General features: G+C 34.6%; 1 protein-coding gene across 4 annotated transcripts in view; it reads right to left on the bottom strand.

Annotated features, from left to right (window-relative positions):
• Nucleotides 1-21,527, bottom strand: part of LOC106878108 (queuosine salvage protein) — a 38,742-nt gene that overhangs the window by 10,572 nt on the left and 6,643 nt on the right. For 2 of the 4 annotated variants that reach the window (XM_014927230.2, XM_014927235.2), the window contains exons 2-6: nt 14,616-14,749; nt 11,718-11,812; nt 8,049-8,181; nt 7,212-7,361; nt 4,234-4,357 (exon numbers count right to left, since the gene is read on the bottom strand). In XM_014927230.2, coding sequence (XP_014782716.1) covers nt 4,234-4,357; nt 7,212-7,361; nt 8,049-8,181; nt 11,718-11,812; nt 14,616-14,720 — 607 coding nt within the window. In that variant the 5' untranslated portion in view covers nt 14,721-14,749. Of the gene's footprint in view, nt 1-4,233; nt 4,358-7,211; nt 7,362-8,048; nt 8,182-11,717; nt 11,813-14,615; nt 14,750-18,709; nt 18,814-19,766; nt 20,434-21,527 lie in introns of those variants that run through there. The other 2 variants (XM_014927222.2, XM_014927244.2) reach the window with 2 other exon arrangements.

Below are 21,527 nucleotides of genomic sequence, written 5' to 3'. Positions count from 1 at the left end.
TATACACAAATATCATCCTGTCAGTTTCACTAATGAAATAAAAGCATTTTTATTATAAAAGCTGCAATGCAAAAATTACATAGATTCAATCATATAATCAACAGAACTATACTTTTCCATGTTTGAGATAAAAAACTATAAGAACACTAAATGTTATTTGATACAAGGGCCTATGAAATAAAACACTATAAATTCTGTAATCTATAATAAAAGGTCCTAAGGTTAATGTGGGGATGAGACAAGCTGGAAGGAAAGAGCTGTGACATCAATGGTCAAGGGGCTTGACTGGAACAGGAAGGGTGAGAGAGGAAGTGAGGGAAGGAAAACCAGGGTCATCCTATTTTGCCTAAACAGACGTGAGGCAAGTGAACTGATAGGGACGGGAACTAGCAGCTGCTATCGTTAAGTGTGCAGGTTGGACACAAGTTTTGAATTGAGTACAGCTGGACAGCAGACAACAAGAAAGTAGGTGGATTGTTTCTTATTTCCCTACATTACAGTTCCCTCGTACAACAGTTAAATATTTAATATTCTCTTTTCTCTTTTATCTCTTTTACTTGTTTCAGTCATTTGACTGTGGCCATGCTGGAGCACCGCCTTTAATCGAGCAAATCGACCCCAGGACTTATTCTTTGGATGCCTAGTACTTATTCTATCGGTCTCTTTTGTCGAACCGCTAAGTTACGGGGACGTAAACACACCACCATCGGTTGTCAAGCGATGTTGGGGGAACAAACACAGACACACAAACATATACACACACATACATATATATATACATATATACGACAGGCTTCTTTCAGTTTCCGTCTACCAAATCCACTCACAAGGCTTTGGTCGGCCCGAGGCTATAGTAGAAGACACTTGCCCAAGGTGCCACGCAGTGGGACTGAACCCGGAACCATGTGGTTGGTAAGCAAGCTACTTCCCACACAGCCACTCCTACGCCTATGAAACAAATGCTTCGCCCGCAGGGGGACTTGAACCCACGACTCTCAGATGACTCTGTGAAGATTCAGTCATAAAAGTCTGAAGAACTAATGTAGCTAGGGATTCCTTAGTTTAATAGAACCATTTTCTGCTAGATCATAAGTATAATAAGATGTTAAATTCAGCTAGTAAGAATTTTGGTTATAATATCAGAGGTTATAATGTTGCAAATCTGAATGAAAAGGAGAAGCAACAATCATGAGAACTACCTATGGTAATTGTCTCACAAAGTCGATAACATACAGTACTAGTAGAGACAAACAGTAGAGATGAACCCCAAAATATACACTGGGGTAGCTGAACTAACATTCAAAAATCAAATTCATAAGCACAAACATTAATTTGTCAGCCATAAAAAAAAAAATTCACTATACCTTTGTTGAAATTCATATGAGACTAGTACTAGTACTTTGTGGAAATTCCTGAGACTAGTACTCACAAAACTCAAAATTACTTGCTTAATTATAGATAAGTCACAACCAAACAAGAATGGTAGCTTCAAATAAAAAATGAGGTGTGACCTTTGTTTGAGTGAAAAATTAAGAATTTTAGTTCAAGGGAGAAACAATTTGAACAAAAGAATGGATTTGTTAGCACTTTGTTTGTAAATATCAGCCGCCTCAAATTTCCTCTGGTTCAGAAAGAAAAAATGTTGTTTTTAAATGAGTAATTACTGCAAGTATATAAGTGTATGTGTGTGCATATATGTATGAGTGTGTACATGCAGATGCATACAAAATGTGCACAGACACACACTACATTAATGCATTCATACACATTATCTTCAAAAATTATTTAAAGCATTACTTAAATAACAATACAATTTCATGAGGAAAATTATTAATTAGAGTGACCTTGCTTGTATGAAGTTGAAAACATTTCAAGAATTTACGAGAGAATTAAAAATGAAATGAAAAATTAGCTTAAAACAGCTGTTTTTGCACGTTATTTGCTACATTTTTTTTTCTTTTTAAAAAATCTCCATAAAGATAAGCATTTTCCTCATAACTTTCATATCATTATCACCATCATTTAACAAGCGTTTTCCATGCTGGCATGGATTGGGCAGTTTGACTGAAGCTGGTAAGGTTAGGGGCAGCACAAGGCTCCATTGTCTGTTCTGGCATGGTTTCTAAGGCTGGATGCTCTTCCTCATGCCAATCACTCCATAAAGTGTACTGGGTGCTTTTAACATGGCACCAGCAACAGTAACAGTTCTGCTGTGGTGGACAGTTTCATATATTTTAAAATATATTCAAACAAGATATTTGAAGTAGAAAACAGAGTTAGATCATCTGTCTGTTATCATTTAATAAATAGATATAATGGAATGTTTACTGGCTGATGTTTGTCGATTTTATATCCTCTCCATTTTCTTATGTGCCTTATAAATCCTGGGTATAACATATTAGATCCAGTTATAACATATTAAAGAATACTCTACATTTACATATTGAGTTCTTTAATTTATTGGTTCTCAGTGAAGGACCGAGGTATCTGGTGCCTTGCTGTACTCAAGAAGACCCATCCTTCACAGCAGAAGTTTTAATGCCACTTCCCCTGCTGTAGAGGATTGATTTACAAGAGCCCTGTGCTGGTGCCACATACAAGCACCCATGCTGGTTCCATGTAAAAAGCACTCAGCACATTCTGTAAAATGGTTGGCATTAACAAGGACATCCAGCTTTAGAAACCAAGTCAAATCAGACTGGAACATGGTGCAGCTCTCCTGCTTGCCAGCTCTGGTCAAATGTCCAATCCATACCAACATGGAAAACAGACATTAAATGATGATATATGTTTGTATGTATATATATATATATATATATACACACACACACATATAAGGCAAATAAGAAAGTATAATGGTAACATGATGTAACCATAGCCTATGGATATATCTCCTGAGAGTGACTTTATTTACTTACTACAGGATGGAATACCATGGATTATAATAACACCTTAAAATGAAGTTCTTACTTTTCCTTACCATGTCTATAACATTATTTTTTATTTTTACCTATTTTATTCTATCTTATCTTATTTTACCCTACTCTATTATTCTAACTGAATTTCCCACATGTTAGTTTCCTAACATTTTGTACTCTCTGAAGAAGCCTTGAAGCTCAACCATTATCCAATCTCTGTCCAATGTTTGTTCATCCTTGTATATCACTGATGTGATTAGGATGACTTGGGAGATTCTGAGGCCTCATGGTAGAAACGGCTGTAAGGGATTTGTATCTGTACACTCATCTATTATCATTCACTCATCTCTATATATATATCTGTTTACGTATTTATTGGCTGATCTCATTCGTTTACCTGTACCACTTAAACACATGTCTGTTATCATTTAATAAATAGATATAATGGAATGTTTACTGGCTGATGTTTTTCGATTTTATATCCCCTCCATTTTCTTATTTGCCTAATAAATCCTGGGTAAATTTCCAATTTACCCTCACCCATACTTAGTATTGAATTGCAATATTGCCATGCACATGGTTAGAAATACAGAGGTACACATCCAGTAGTATATTGGATATTTAATATCCCTTAGATGGTTTCTTAACCTCTAACTCATACAGACATGTGCGTGCGTGCGTGCACGTTGGTTTAAGAGTTGCAAAGGTGCCAGATTATTAGCCAAAGCGCTGGTAGTTTGCATATCACCAGCATTGCTTAGAGTCTATGATGAAAATACTTGAGTATTATTTTTCCCATTGATCACTACTGTAAATAGTCATCATAAAGCAGATAGTGCTTATTGGAGTTAAGTAAAGGAACCACTTTATAGTTGCTGTTTTTCTTAAGCTACTGCAGTAAATTTAAGTCCAACTTAAAGAAGGTAACTGGAATTTATTCCTGTGCATTCTTCCCTAGATATTTCATTTACAGAGTTACCAGTGAGTCAACTATAGTTTGATAGTAAACTTGTATTGGCACCTGAAGATAATCAAATATTATTGCTTCTAATTTAGGCAATTTTGAAGAGATGATGTTAGTTACTCAAAGCTTGTACTTGGAGGACGAAAGGCAAAGTTTACTTCATCAGGATTTGAACTCAGAAAGAGCTTGAAGAAATACTGCAAGGATGCCATAACAATGCTAATCCCTTACATAATAAAAAAATTATGCTGCCCAAAAGATAATGTTAATAATTTGAATAACTTTTATTATTCAATAGCAAAATTTACTAAAAATATATATTCCAAATAAAATAGGAATTCTAATAAATACCTTGCTTGGAACCATATGTGGCTTCATCTCTATAAGAAGGAAAGTTGTTGACAATGAGCTGTAACAAATTTTCAGCACTGTTATCACTTTCTCTGATACAGTTAACAAAACTACCTTGATATTTCTGTTTAGAGAAAACAAAAAAAAATGATTGTACAAGAACTACACTCAGTTAGTAAACTTATTTTATAAAAACTGTTGCAGAGATTGACAAGATTCCTAATAATGACATATCATAAATTATCTATTAATGTCATGTCTCTCTTACACAGTCTGTGCAGATTTATTATGTCACTTCGCCTCCACTCTCTTTCATGTACTTATTCACACACTCTCCATGTCCTCACATATCTTCCTTACCTCCCTCCCAGCCACTCCAATTTCCCTCACCATCACTTGCTAGTCATGTCTTCCCCATCTCTAAACATATCACTCACACTCTCATGGGACACTACTTCTATTACCCCAACTGTTCCCTTTGGGTATGTCCCAATACATCTCCAACACCATCTATTTCTCTCTCTCACTCTGACTGCCTCTCTAGCTTTCTCTCTAACTCTACCCCACCTTTCATCTACTTCCTTGTCCAACAGGGATAGCCAAATGTCTCCTCTATAGTAAGACAACTGTCTCTGTTTCTCTGTTGTGCTTTAACCTCTCACCTGGCACACAGCCACTTCCTTCAATTCCATTCCTTCTCTTAATTAAGAGGTTTCTGTCATGCAAGCTATTTGGTGACTCCACTGGTGCTGGTGCCACATAAAAAGCACCTGTGCCAGTACAACATAAAAAGCACCCACTCCACTCTGTAAAGTGATTGGCATTAGGAAGGGCATCCAGCTGTAGAAACCATGTCAAAACAGACAATTGGAACCTGGTTCAGTTCTCCAGCTTGCCAGCATGAAAAAGGACATTAAATGATGATGATAATAAGAGTTAATTAATGAAAAGCCTACATCTCTCTTTTTAAACAGAATTAGTCATTTAGATAATAAAAGTTCTCATCATTAAATTTTGATATTCGAAATTTTTGGCTTAGTACATCAAGTACACTTGAGCCTGCTCTGAGTTTACATGTAGTAAGTTAATGTTCCCTAGTCACAAATTTATAGCAACCCTTACAAGCCAACACATGCATTCATGCAAAGATGTGGTGTTGCTAGTGTGTCTGGATGTTTACAATTGGTTGAATATGCAATAGCAAGAGTTATGTGGGAATTAGTGAATAATTCGGCTAAGAATTTTGCATCAAGTGAGAAGAATCTCAGGTTAAGTCAGTGTGAAAGATTACATTCCTCAGTTGAATCATTTGGTTGATTTTCAGGAACTAAAAGGCTGAATAGTGCATTGAAGTGATTGAAATAGTTGATCATATACCTCTGGACACATGTAATATCATGTTCATTACCCAAAATGATAACCTCTTTAAATCTGCTCATCTATCCTTAATACTTTCAACATCTCAAAAGTAATGGACATTGTGAGACACAACCAAATCCTTAATCACTTTCAATGTCTCTCCCTCTCGCTGATCACTACTGTGGTTTCTGTAGAGCTATAGGCACTAGACATCTGCTTCTCTATATCATGCATCACTGTTCTCCCACCCTTAATCCATGTTGATATCAGCTAAAATTTTGACCAGTCTAGTATGAAAACTTTTAAGTGGAGTTGCTCATCTACAGGTTCCGTTTTTAAATCAGTTTCTAAATCTAGAGTTTCTAGGCAGACTGCTCCATCACATTGTGTCAGTGGACTTCTTTTTTGAACCATATACTATCAACTCTGGAGTTTCTCATGGTTTGTTATCCAGACTCTTTTTTTTTTCTGTATATTAATGATCATACTGTTACTCCTAACTACACATATACCTTTGAAGATAACCCAATAATTCACTCAACCTAAATATTCTGCACACATGTATTATTTGCACACAACCTAGACATCTCATGCAGACTTGAGCTTTTTTTCACAAAGAGAAACGTCCAAAACATCCGCCAATGGTAATTTAGTTTCCTTTATCAGAACTCAGATACAATCACTACACATATGAAGAAAATAATTTTGACTACACTCTTTCTACACATGAACAACATATAACTACACTTCTCAAAGTCCTCATAATAACTTATGACTACACTATCATTATCAAAAACTGCATCCTAGGTACTAGGTTTCTGTTTCTGAGTAAAAATATTTCAGCTCTAATCAGTTGTTAACCTTCTACAAAACTGGAGCATGAGCTGTGAACAGTTACTAGAAACACTGACATCTTAGCATAAAAAATAAAGATTATGCAGCTACCTAATAAGCATTCACACCCCAACATTCTATAATGCTCACAAATCTGTTATTCCTTTTCACTATCTCTCTTACTGCCAATGCATAAACCTCAGCTCCTAGTAAGCTGCATACACCCCTCCATACCAATTTCACTTAAGCTTACCCAATGACCTATCTTTCTTTTTGTTATCATCTTTATTGTGTCTCACTTCACAAACCCTACAATAAATATTTTGCTCAATCCACCTTCTTAGAACTGGATCCCTCTGCAACTCCTTTCTCACTCACATATTCCTCTCACTCACATTTATCTACAAAACTTGAAACTGAATAAACTTCAGTCACACTGATCACACTAGTCTAAGTAGCTAGCAAAGATCAGGGCACTTCCTCTGATCCTTAACATAAAAGTGAAAGAAATCAGGATCATAAATTGTCAAAAACCAATTGAATTTTTTGTCTGTGCTACCACTATGAAAACAAGATCTACAACAGATACATAAATGAAAGCAAACATACTTGATCCCCTCAGATTCTGATCACTTTCTCTAATCTATGAATGATCTCTAAAGTTATGTGCTTTTTTAATCAAGAATTACTCAAGCAGTGGCAGTAATGAACCTTATTAATTACTAATGTTGAGGAATGTGTGTGACAGGAATGAGTTTCAAATGTTCAGCAGTATTGTAACAAACCTTCATAATAATCTTGCATGTATGCTTCAAGGCTTGTAACCTTTCGGAAAACAATGGTATTTCTTGGTTGGAATCAGACTTTAATATATCAGTGAGTTGTTCTCCAGAAATACTTGCACAATATGCAGGTGTAGTGATAGGGATGCCATTCTGAAAAGAGAAATTTAATATATCTGTTAATATAGGGAGCATTCTCATTGGGAAATATTTCTGTATGAAATCACAATAGAAAACTAGAATTATAGAGATGCTATTCAAAAAAGAAAAAAAATTAATTTATAGGAAGCTTAATCAATGGTAACCACAATGGCTGTAATATCATGAATGACAACTATAAGGAGAATGAATGAAGTAAAAATTATGACTAGAATAATACAGATACAAAGAGATGATTATGTGTAAGTGATTGCTATTACTAAGGTATAAAAAGCGTAACTTCTATAACTTGGCTGCAAGAGGTGACTCCATATATTTTTAATCAAACCACTGATAATATGAGCACTCATTTAATGGATGATAGGCCAAACACACTACTTAGTTTAACATCATCACCTGGTCCTTGCTGACTTTTAATGAATTTCATATTGTTGCAAGTATTCACACAAGAGTCCCAGTTCCTTTCTCATCCATGTTTTTCTTGCCTGGGAGGGACTATAAAGCTCATCACTACTCCTTTCCTGACTAATTTATTAAAAAAAAAGTTAAATTCAGTCTGAAAATATCTAAAATATTTGTGAGCACTATCTCCTTCTCATAATACAGAAAAAAGTAACTGTTAATCATTTTTTGAATTGTGGCATGAATTGAATTCACAGTAAAAGTTAAAAATCCACTTACATCTAAAGCTCGATTGACTGCAGCACATAATGACCAGTAACCTGTGTAAGCTTTATCCTTGTAAGTTACTGTATATTTATTGCCAGGATCTTCACTCCAAAATGAAAAATTCATTGTGTCAAGTACAAAAATCCTGCAAGTAAAACATAACACATATCAGTTAGTTTTCCAGAGAAGCATAGTGAAATTCTTTCAACAGACTCCTACCAACACTACTCCAGTTATAACCAATACTTGGTTATCGAATAAAAAGGTAAAGGGTAAAGATCCCCTTCAGTCATGAATGACCACAAGATGGCACCTAGAAAGTTACCCTTCAAGGCACAAATCTGGGCAAAGTTGTTTTATAGAAGACCAGCACTTGCCCATGCATACCAGCCTCCCTTCTCCATGTCACCGATGTTATCCAAGGGAAAAAGAAAGGCCAATACAACTTGGCGCCTGTGATGTCACAACTTATTTCTACAGCTGAGTGAACTGGAGCAACATGAAATAAAGTGTCTTGCTCAAGAACACAACACACAGCTTGGTCCGGGAATTGAACTCACTACCTCATGATTGTGAGCCCGATGCTCAAACCATTGAGCCATGTGCCTTCACATTGATATGGAATATAAATTTAGGGAGATGGAAGCAAACTTTTTTATACATTTCAGTTAATCAAATTTCAGAAATAGAGAGCTTGTTCATTTTTCAGTGATACTGGTAGTTCCATTTCAAGAAGATGTCTTTTTACCATGTAAAGAAATGCAAGAAACACATTGACTTGTACATAAAAGTATAAGTATCAGAGATGTGCCCTCTGTGTAGGCAAGGTAGGCAGGACCTACCCGGAATAAAACTATAAATTTTGATTAAATATAAATGTATATGATTTTTAATTTATTATAAAATGCTAATAAATGCATAATCCAGTAAATGACAATTTTGATGTTAGGCACAATCTTCTGTGCTTTCCAACCTAACATATATGCCAACATATAATGATATTAAACCTATGAACCATGAGTGACACTTTATCATAAAGGCAGAATAATTACTGTCTTTAGTCAACTGTCATTATAGAGTGACGAATGCATACATGTGTAATGTACCATGTACTTGCATATTGTTGTTGTTGTTTAGCCCTTAGGTTAGCCCTCATTGAGCAGTCATAGACCAATGGAGTTGTAGTCAAGACTATCCCTTATTAGTGTAAATTTAGTATTGCATTATACAATTGTCCTTCCTTTTCACGATGGGGGTGTGTGACATGAAGGAATGTGGCTCAATTTCTAGCTACATATGATATGGTATTGTATGTATGTGAGTGCATGTATGTACATGCACACATACAAATGTGTGTTCGTATGCATGCATGTATGTCATTATTCAGTTTATTTCAAGATTTCTTGCCAATAGAGAAAGAATTGGTTTCTAACCTAGATCCAAGACTCCTTCATTGGAATTTCATCAACAACAGGGTGGACTGGTGGGCATTTGTTCATATGTATGTGCGCACGTACATACGTATGTGCGTGCATGCAGATTTGTATGTTTTATGTATGTATTCTCATACATATAGTTGCATATCTAGACATGCTCATCTATATTTAAATGATAAATTTCTGGAAAGTTTTACAGATTTTTACAGTTCCAGTGATGGATTGGATCTGTAGTACAGTTCCAGTAATGGATTGAATCTGTAGCTTTCTCCTTTCTGGTTTTGGGAAGCCTAATTTCTCAAGATTGGTATTTAGGTAGTGTGTTACATGCCCCAGGGTCCCAATAATTACAAGTATAAACCTGAACTTGTAATCTGGATAGAGTAACTGCAGATTTCTTAATAGTTCAGCATAGGTGTTCTCTTTTTCACTGATTTTCAGCTTTATGTTAACATCTGCTGGGCAGCTAATTTCCACAACTGTGCACAGTTTCTCTTCTCTATCCCAAATCATTATATCAAGTCTGTTGTGCTTACATTTTATTGAGGTATTCACTGGTACATTCCACCAATATTCTTTTTTTATTATGAGTGGCTATAGCTTGTACCATATTGTGGATTCTTATTTCTTTGTACTCGGGATTACCCATTCCTGCATGCGTAGAATTCTACTGAAATAGCAAACTTAAAAAATACCAGACAACCAACAGAAAACCTGACATGCTAGAAACAACAGGTAAATGACATCATTTCTGAAGAAACTTCTCCGCTTTCCAAAAAGCTAAAAGTGAAACATTGGAAGTGTGTAGCTTTTTGAAAGTGGCGAGGTGATGGATAAAATTATTAAAGATTCATACTCTGTTTTTACTCCATGGATTACCAAGAAAGAAATATTTGAAAAAAGTGAAAAATGAATTTGGTGTGGAGAGGGAGAAAATTAAAATATTGAGAACATGTTTTGTGGGTGTCCTGAATTGCAAACATAGGAATCGGAAGAAATTTAGGAAATAAATAAGGCAGAAATAAGGAGCAGAAATGTCACCTTGGACATACTAGAAAGAAGAGGTAAAGGACAGAATTTCTGAGAAAACTTTCTTTAAAGTTTATATTGAAGATCAGGTTTTTAAATACGTTCATCACAAACAAAAATTACACAATAGAAAAAGATCATTTCAATTGGATGTAAGCTTTAAATCTGTGCATGCACACTGCAAGAAATGGCATAATTCACACAGAAGTTTTACCTAGAGCGTGTGTATATGTGTGTGTATCATAGGAAGTTATTTTATGGCATTCTTTCGTTTGAAGAAGCAAAGTTGTCAACTCGACATATGTGGGATTATATGATTGTTTGTTAATTTCCATAGAATTCTTTTAATTTCTTTATACTTTGAAGAGAGCAGAAATTGAAAGAGAAGATAAAGTGAAAAAGCAACATTTGCTTTGAAGTGAGAGGAGAAAGTGAAAGCTGTACATGTATATGAAATGGACGTGTGTGTGTGTATGAGAGAGAGAGAGAGAGAGAGAGAGAGAGAGAGAGAGAGAGAGAGAGAGAGAGAGAGAGAGAGAGAGAGAGAGTGAGTGAGAGAGAAAGAATGAGTGAGAGAGAAAGAATGAGTGAGTGAGTGAGTGAAGGTGTGTTGTGATGTATGAATTTTTTTGCATGCATGCGTAAGTATCATTCACTCTCTCTCTTCCTCACTCACACACACACATTATCTTTCATATACACGTACATAAATGGGCAGAGGTAAAGAATATCTACACCACCTGTTTTCGGCATAGCCCTAACCCTAAACACTGGGTGTGCATATTCTTTACCTTCACCCATAAATACATATGCATACATCTTTTTTGTGTGGGAGAGAGCAAGAGAGAGAGTGACTGTATTTCTTATATATATATATATATAAGTCTCAGTCATGATCACCCTTACAGAAAACTTCAACTTGAGTCCATTTTACATAGATCAAAATTACTTTTTAAGTGAGGTTGTTTGTGTGGAGAAGATCAAATGAGAATTCAAATTTCAAACTTCTTCATGATGATTAGTAGAAAACCTAGATAAACTCTGATGTTTCATATATACACACAAATACAAATAGAATACAGGCAGGGGCGCATGCGCGCGCACACACACACACACACTTGCATGCATAAATATTTAACATGACAACATGTATCAATGTACAAAGAATTATGAATTATGTAATTAAATGTTATAGTGAAGTTAAAATACAATTTACCAGTCGACAGCACTGACATCCATTGTCTTTGGGTTAAGTGCATGCTTCTTCCAATTTTTTATATCAAAACTTTTATTCTTCACAGATTCATATATCTAAATAGACAATGCATGGAAATAATAATTTAGTTAAATGACAAAGAATGACTCCTGCTTATATTAAAAAAACAGGTTATTTCTAATTAAATAGAAGTGAATTCTGTACAGTAGTTTACTATCCAGATTTTCTTATATTATTCTCAGCAACATGTGCCCCTTTTTAGATATTTGCATGGACTGGTACCTCAATATTAAATTTTTATGGAAATCACAGAAAGAAGGCACTGACTTAAGGAATGATATTGGACCTTGGTGCATCAACAATCATGATTCTACTCACTCATAACACAATGTCCAATTCATATTTTAATCCAAACATAGATTCTGTTGAAAGTGTGTTCAAGATATAAATATTGTACCCAGTTTAAAAATGTTATTTATAAGAAAAATAACAGTCCTTCTAAACACCAAGTGTCCATTCCTCTAGTGAAACCCAGTGACTTCACAATGCTTCTATAACAGTGTTATTACTGGAGTTAAGAACCACTGTTTAAGACTGATTTAGTCATTCATCTACCTGGATTGATGTGTTATATATGAGGTCATTGAAAAAAGAAGCATGAGTCAGGTGCAGCATGATAGACTACATAGATGTTTACTGTATTGGTTTGGTGGCTCACAACTTTGAGTTCAAGCTTCTATAAGTGCCAGTCCAACTGAACTAAGAGAAGTGATTTAAATGAAAATTAAGAGGAAAACAATGATTGTACATTTAACATAGAGACTAATAGCATCTCAGTAACATAAAACAATCACTGAATGAATACTTTATTTCCTAAATCTGTGACAGGTCTAAAAAAATGACACTTCAAAACCAAGCTATATTCTCTTTTAGTTTGCTACTTAAAAGGCAATCAGCTAGAAATATATCTCTACTCCTTTAATCCATATGACTAATGAGAAAAAAAACAACAACTCAGATAATAGCCTACAAAAAAAGGCACTAAAAAGGGGAGAATATAAAAATGTATAAGCATTAAATAAGCTTAATGCACACATACTCACAACACACACACACGCACACACGCATGCATGCATATACAAAAGCACAACAGACATTGTGTTTTTTGTAAAAATATATATAATACTCTATTTTCTTCAAACTATTCAACTGAAAAATAAGGAGCATTGCCACTTAATAACTGATTGCTTATTTGTAAAAATTCTTGTAATGTAGTAAGGCCAAGAAAATGTTTAATTGATTAAAACTATACCTGTAGTAAAAATTATAAAAAACATTCACAAAATAAATCACCAGCAGAAATAGCCACAACAACCACATCTTAAGGCAATTTTCCAGTTAAAGCAGAAGTTAGACTTGTGGTCTCTATAACAATCTATTCCATTTTGTTCTATCCTTTACATTCACCTTCAACAACACCTCTTTCTTTATTTTCTCTTCCATTACTTTTAGCTATCTTTTTCTCAGTTTCCCCCTTCTTCTACTTCCTTCCACATTCATTTCCATCACTGCTCTTAGTTACTTTCATCCTTACTTGGTACATGACCCAACTGTCTCCTTCCCTTTCTTTCCACAACATCTTTCACTGGTTCTATTCTTATCAATTGAAAATTGAATGACAGCTTTAATGGAGAGCAAGTCTGGTGATAGTACTAGATATATCTTTATCTTATTACATTTCCAGTGCTATTTGTCTGAACCTAAAATGATACAGACATAAACAGAGTTTGAGTGAATAAACTCAGACATGATAACGAAAAAAAATAACTTGAGAGAAATTACATTTGTATGAAAAAGCAAATAGTTACATCCATGCCAGACAGTATAGTGAGCCAAAAATATTTAATTCATTAAAATTACAACCATATTGAGAAGAAAAATATCAAGATCAAACAAACACACTGCTGTTTGTCTACCCTACGGCTCTTAACTAGAATTAAGCATTAAGTTTATTATTTCTCCTTACTACAAGTGTTATTCTAATTAACATTTTTTTTTGGGGGGGGGGGTATTAAATTAAGATCATTGGAAACATGCTAGTGTATCTAGTCTCATTTCCAAGAAGGACTATTGTTAACAACAGTCAAGTTAGCTGTAGTATGTATTTATTTTTCAGGCTGTTGATGAAAACCACTCAGCTGGATGACTTGTACCTTAAATCTTCAGCATCCAGATTACTCTATCAAGTGTAATGCATATTTATCTACATTGGTTTGAATTTATTATGTATTATCTTGTAGCTTCAAGAATTCAATGATGTAATTGTTTATTTTTAGAATGACATTGTAGGATAAGTGTGAGCTGGATCTAGTCAGTTTGAATGTAAAAGAGGTAATATATTTGGGCCAGTTTAAATACTAAATGCTTAATGACCATGGTGACCATGACTTTTAGCTGAAAAAGTAGCCAAAAGCCATAAAACTATGAAAAAGTATTCATAGGAAAAAGGGGAATATATTAATTTAAACATTTACAAAGAAATTTGGGGAAGTAAAGTGTTGTGACAAGCAAATAACACCAAAAGACTTACAAGCTGAATTTGGGAAGACACTCAAAAGAATTATAGAAAAATGATGCAGAATATGCAATTATTTTTACATCAACTACAGTGTGTACTTTTGCTTCTTAACTGGGTTTAGTGAAGTGAGAAAACAATACTAGTTGCCCAAAGATACATCCAGTTTACTGTCTGTGACATGGTTTGAACCTATGCAGTTAGATTTAGTCTTATACTACAAGAACTTATCCACTGCATTGAATAAGTTTTCTTATGTTGTATGATTAAACTGCTTAGAAAACAAATGATTAAAAGAAAAATGGGAACATCTTTGGACTTACCAAATTAGCAACTTTTGCTACACCTTCAGAGCATATTGTTACATCTTTACTTGTTTCTGCTATATACTGGCTGGAAGCTTTGGGTGATAAGATGCTTTCAGACATATTGACAAATCACTTAGTAAACACTGTTTCTGGTAACAAAAACAAAGGATGAGTTATTGTGATACAAAATACAGCAGATATTTAGAACTACACCAAACACATTCTAAATCCAATAAATAATTTAGCATTAGGCATTTAATGTTTTAAACTTTTATATTATCATCATCCTCATCATTTAACATCCATTTTCCATGCTAGCATGAGTTGGACAGTTTGGGCTGGGCTCCATGTTTATTTTGGCATAGCTTCAACAGTTGAATGCACTTTCTAACACTACCCACCATACAGAGTGTACTGGCATGGGTGCTTTTTATGTGGCACCAGCACCCACAAACCTACAAGATTAGGATCACTCAGCTGAAGAGGGATGCAGGGGACATGCCTGGGCGATCTTTTGTTTTGATTACATTTTACGTCATTTCTAATCCATGTGCATTTGTTTATATTTCTGAACAAGATCATTCCATAAAAGGGTTTTAGGGTTAGGGTTAGGGAATTCCGTCCCTAACCCCAACCGTAACCCTAACCCTTTTACGGAAACATAAACAAACGCGCATAGATTAGAAATGATGTAAAATGTAATCAAAATGAAAGATAGTCGTTTTGGTCCCTTGTTATCCCCTCTGTGAGGCCCAATGTCTAAAGATCCTTTCTCACCACGTTGTCCCATGTCTTACTGGGTTTACCCCTTCCACATGTTTCCCCCACAATTAGAGACTGGCACTTCCTGATGCACCTGTTTTCATTCATATGCATTACATAACCGTACCAGATCAATCTTCTTTCTTGCATCTTGACCACCATCTTGACCACCCTCCTCGTCATCACTTTCTTAAATATAATTTGTTTCATTTGAAAATAGTAAGCTTCTTTGCTAGTTTCCACTCAAGTGGTCAATATTAGATGATTTGCTAGCATTTATTGGATATATATGTAATAGAGCATACATCAATGCAACTGAATCTTATGTATTCTATAGGAACCAACTTTCTTAGATCCAATTTAACTATGAATTCCAAAGTTTTCCTTGACCCTGGATTATTTTCTACTAACAAATAATGGCACCTTCTCACCTGAATTGTTCCCTCTGTTTACACTGTATGTCCATTCTATTGTTTCCATCTCTTTTGCAGACATGAACACTTTTTTAAAATGCTCAGTTACTTTTCAATTCATTTGTGCTCAACTCCCAGAGGTTAACACCACACATCCAACAGATCATACTCAACTCATTCCTTTCAAATTCTTGTAAACCCTCTGCATTAGCTCCATAGGTTTTATTATACAATGATACATTTTAAAACTACTTTAACGAGATCAATCTCACAGTTGTCTGATATTATTTTGAACCATTTTTCAAAAATTAGCATAGATTCATGTAATTTACATAATTGAGTATTTGCAGTATGAATTACAACTACCCAGCTAGCTACAAAGTGAACAAGATGATTGAAAGGCATTCAGCATTCAGATTACTCTATTAAATGTAATGTTTATCTCCAAGATTTTGATGATCTGATTGTTTATTTTTGGAATGACATTGTAGGGTAGGTATGAGAAACTGGATCTAGCTGGCTTGAATATAAAACAGGTAAATTATTTGGGGCTGGATATGGCTGGTTAAAATGTGGTATCATATTCAGTAGTTTGAAATATACATTAGACAATAACATTATTCTAAAGTTGTTGGTAGGGATAGAAAGACATGAAAAGGCAGAAAAATATGATATGAATAATGAAGTTAATGTAAAACAACAAATATGTTAACTAAAATTCCTTTGATGATAAAATGCTTTAAAACAAATCATTTATTAAATATTTTTCTTGTCTTTATAGATCATATTTTACAAAGGAACAATATAGTAGATTATGTGAGCTAATACACCTTAATCCCCTTTTATTTTGCTAATGATGATGATGTTAATTGATGATGTATGTGGTGGTGGTGGTAGTAGTAATAATAGTAATCTTTAATCAACTTTGTTAAATTGCTTAACTGTTGGAAGAGGAACTCCTTTTTCAACTGAAAACAACAATATTGGCAGTTCTGTTAAACAGGTTACAGTTTTGTGTTTATAAAGATTGTGTGGAAGAGTACTTTCACTGTAGCTTCACAAAACCTTACCAACATTCTCTAGTCACAAACATAATTTATAAAATATATCTTATCTATAAAAGGCAGATTTTCTCTGTGTGTGTGTGTATGTTTAAAATTCATACATTTACACAATTCCAAATTTCTTGGATTAATAGTCAAGACTGTTTAAGCATTTTATCTGATCAAATTCATCCTATGGTTGCAGAACTGTTTCCAGAGGTAAACGCAATCTTTCAGGATGATAATGCACCAATTCACATAGCTAAAGTTGTTACTGAATGGCACAAGGAACATTCTACTGAAGTTGAACATCTTATTTGGCCACCACAGTGCCCAGATCTCAATATTATTGAACATTTATGCTACATTTTAGAAAAACAAGTCAGGAGTCGATATCCTCCACCAACACCACTACAAGAACAGAAGACTGTTTTAGCTGAAGAATGGAGAAAAATTCCTTTGGAAACAATTCAAACTTTGTACGTATCCATACCTTGTAGAATTCTTGCTATAATTACTGCCAAAGGCAGTCCTACCCCATATTAAAATAAATTTGTTTGAAATTTTAAGGTGTTTCCATTATTTTGTCCAACCCCTGTACATATATATAGACATACACGTAATAGACATATATGTAATACACACACACACAATGGGATTCTATCTACAAGTTTTACTCACAAGGAATTGGTCATCCTGAGGCTTCCACACTGTAAGGTGGAACCTAAAACAACATGGTTATGAAATGAACCATTTAACCATGCAAACTTGTTGATACCTACATTATACAAGGCCTGATCAACAAGTATCTATTCTGTTGCCATAGTAACGAAGCTAAAGCACGCAGAGCAAAGCCACTTGGCACAGATTGACCTTAAACTCTGCTGTGCATGTATACTAAGTTTTAATGTTCTAGCTCACTTCCACTGTTTGCAGCACTGAGTGGAAGGAAGGTGTGTAGTGTGTGATTGTTGCATTGACAACGAGAGAGAAAGTTGTCATGGCGATACCTGCTTAGAGGCCTACACAAAGTTGCAGAAAGTGTATGGAGAGGAGTGTATGTGCCGCACACAAGTGTAAGAGTGGTTCAGACGTTTCTAAGATGGCCGAAAAATGTCTATTGACGAACGTTTTGGGAGACCGGCAACCAGCAGAATTGAGAAAAACATCGCAGATGTGCATGCAGCTGTGAGGGGAAATTGTCAAATCAGCATCCGTGAGTTGTCAGAGGATGTACAGATTAGTTACGGTTCAGTTCAATCCATTACCACTGAAGATTTGGGTATGAGACGCGTGTCTGCCAAGTTTGTGCCAAAACTGCTTTCAGCTGACCAAAAGGACATTTGGGTTTCAGTTGCACAAGATCTTGATTGTACTGAAAACGATGAAATCTTTTTGAAAACTTTACGTAGGCCTCTGTGCAGGTATTGCCAAGCTTTTAGCAAAATTTGATGAAGCTTCTCTGCTCAACTTTCTCTGTCATGGTCAATGCGACGATCAAACGCTACACACCTTCCTTCTAAGCATTCCTTTAAACAGTGGAAGTGAGCTAGAACGTTAAAACTGATTGCGTATGCACAGCAGAGTACAAGGTCAATCTGTGCGACGCGGCTTTACACTGTAGCAACAGTCCGGATATTTAGTGATCAACCCTCTATGTGTGTGTGTGTGTGTGTGTGTGTAAGGAACGGACCTAAATGATAAAAGTACATCAAACGTTACAAATGAAGATAGGTTAAAAAAAATCTAAATCAGCAGGATTATCGCAGTTTAAAAATCTTAAAGATGTCTACAAAGACATGAGATTTTATTGGTTCTGTATATGTTTAAAGAAACACATACAGGTCTGTGTGTGAAAAATAAATATAAATGTAGAAAAGTGGGTACTAACTATCCCGGTAGTGAGAACTAATAATTATCTTATTCAACAAATCCAGTCAACGAAAACGATGCGACATGTCTCGCCTCCCATTCCTGGATTAATGAAAATCAACTTTGGCATAATTCAAAGGGAAATAACTACTTGTACACTTCCAATTCTTTACTTAAAATTGATAATAAAAAAGCTTTCAGACATTGACCTTTCTTTCATTGTAATCATGGTACGACTTCTTTGTAAGAGACATAACGTTAGTGATGATAATACAATCTCGTTATTGCTGGTAGCAATGATGCTTAGTACTTTTGATGATCTTTAACTCCAGGTAAATCTTGATTGAGCAAATCTATAATCAAAGCCAGTTCAACCATAACCATCTCATCGTTTTACGGGGTGTCAAGGACTATACATTATCCAATGTGTCCCTTATTTGTAAGCCGTGTGGATACTGATGACAATAGTGGCTTCAGTGGAAGTAGTAACATTAGTTAATGCCGGAGCAATGACCTCTTGGGAATGTAACCATTCTAATTTGAATATATACCTAGGATTAATATATAACACGGCGATTTTTTTTCTCTTTTAGTACATATTCTGGGGGAGTGATAATGAAAGCAAAACAATTCGGGAAAATACATAAAAAGAAAATGACATGAAGAATCTGCAAACGGCGAATCTTTGAATTTCAGTTAATAAAATCGTAATATGTAAATAAATAAGAGGAATCAAGCGTAAGGGCATGTACTGCAAGAATGGCCTAAAATAGCGATTGGCTTAGAAATAATTAGTACTTTAATACAAAACAATTAGTGTCAGACAATGTTGGTAACTGAACCCTGCTAATCTGGTTTGGTTTTGCTTAGAAAGGTTTAAAAATATAAAGAATAAAAAAATATATAAATTTAAAAAGTATTTATCTCTTGAGTTAGAAAAAGGTATAGTCTTTAACGAAATTAAGTGTGGATCTGAACGCGATTATGAAGGGACAAAAATAATAGAGGGTCAGAAACACTATTGAATATTTAGCTTAACTAATTAAAGTTTAAATAAAGATATTTTTGACACTTACTCTTCGTTCTGTGAATTATATGTGAAGAAATTTGGCTTGTGAGTAGGTGTGAATGAAAAATATGTATAAAGAAAGCAGATTAAAATATTTTGTAGAAACAGTAACTATTTGCATTAAGCTATTTATCTTTGTTTCAAAAGTTCAAGGAACATAAAGGGAAGGAATGTATCTCGTCTCCATCAATACTTTGACACTCAATATTCTAAATAGTTTTTTGTAATAACTTAAATGTATATTTTCTTTTTAATTTGACGAGGAAATCCTGTTAACTAAATCTTTCTAAATTAATCATAAACAGATAAATATAGCAATAAATTAAAAATTTACACGTATATAAATAATAATTAAAAGAATAATTTTCCAAAGCTGTGGAAACGTATTTCCGGTGCCCGGTTTCGTAACGGTTTCGTTCACCGGAAGTTTTTTTTTCTCTGTGTCCTCCAAGTGTATTTATAAATGATTCAGTTGCTTGAGTTTTGTCGTGTGGAAAAAGAAAAATTCTAATATTTGTAGTTCTTATTAACGAACATACACCTCTCTCTCTCCCCCCTCTCTCTCTAATAGCGGTGCGCTAAAAACCGTGAGTTCTTGGGATCTGTGTTTTGAGTATCCTACACGCCAAATGTGAAAAGAAAGTTTAGGGGCTTTTACGTCTATTTTCAGGTTTTGCTTTTCTTTCTTTCTTTCTCATATTTATGTTCTGGAGTAGCTTAATCTACCATACCTACAAAAGTGTGCTCTCGCCGACTTTGCTTCCAAATAACTTTCAGAAAAAGGGATATTTTTTAATGAAATTATCTACAATACTTTTCTGCTGGTGTAAATTACAATTATATCGTGTAATTATATGGTGTAAATTACAATTATATGAAAGAAAATAAAGTAAGCAAGAGCACATACATATCGACGCACATCAAATAATGCTTCCAAAATTTCCAGTTGCATTTTGTAGATATGTCTGTATGTGTGCTCGCCCATCAATTTTTGTTCTTTTCTTTTCTTTCTTTTTTCCGCATTAAATTCCGATATAATTGTAACCTGCACTATCTGAAAGGCATTTGTAGAAAATTTCATTTAAAAAAAGTCCCATTTTTCTGAAAGTAATGGGAAAGCAGAGTCAGGGTTGGGGGCACAATTGTGTAGGTATGCCAATAATCTTAGACGTTTAAAAAAAAAAAAGAGATCTCAGGAAAAAATTCTAAAGAAAGTCAAAGCTGAAAAATTACGGAAAAGAGAGAGAGAGATACACAAATCACTCCTCCCGTTTTTTTCTTTGTAGATTCGTAATCTATACTTATCCGAATAAATTATTCAATTTGGCACATTTGATGATTTGCGACTTTATTCTCCTAGAATGCAATAGAGACAGATTGATTGGAGGGGTGTGCAACGAATTGGTCACAGCGTGAACACATTAGCTAGATTGCCCTGCGATGTTCGCTCTGGCTATCTGCAGTCTGAATTCAAATACTGCTGGAACTTTCGTCGGAGGGAAAAGAATTATTAACGGTATGTTTTTATGAGCAGAAGGTGAAACTAAAGTGTGACCTGTGACATTACGCGATGTATGTATATAATGTTATTTGTATAATGATATAGACCGAATGAGTTATTATTAAAAATATCTGTGTTGTTCAGAGAAGATGATTTGTTATGAAATTAATTTGAATGCCCGAAAGATTTAAAAACAAAAAATTCCTTGTATAGTTTGTGTTTGTGTTCCAATATATATTGCTTTTTTAAATGCAAGTGTCATTAAGA

The sequence above is a fragment of the Octopus bimaculoides genome, chromosome 1 (genome assembly GCF_001194135.2).
Source record: "Octopus bimaculoides isolate UCB-OBI-ISO-001 chromosome 1, ASM119413v2, whole genome shotgun sequence".
In the NCBI taxonomy this organism is placed as follows: Eukaryota; Metazoa; Mollusca; class Cephalopoda; order Octopoda; family Octopodidae; genus Octopus; species Octopus bimaculoides.
This window is presented reverse-complemented; position numbering and strand designations above follow the sequence as displayed.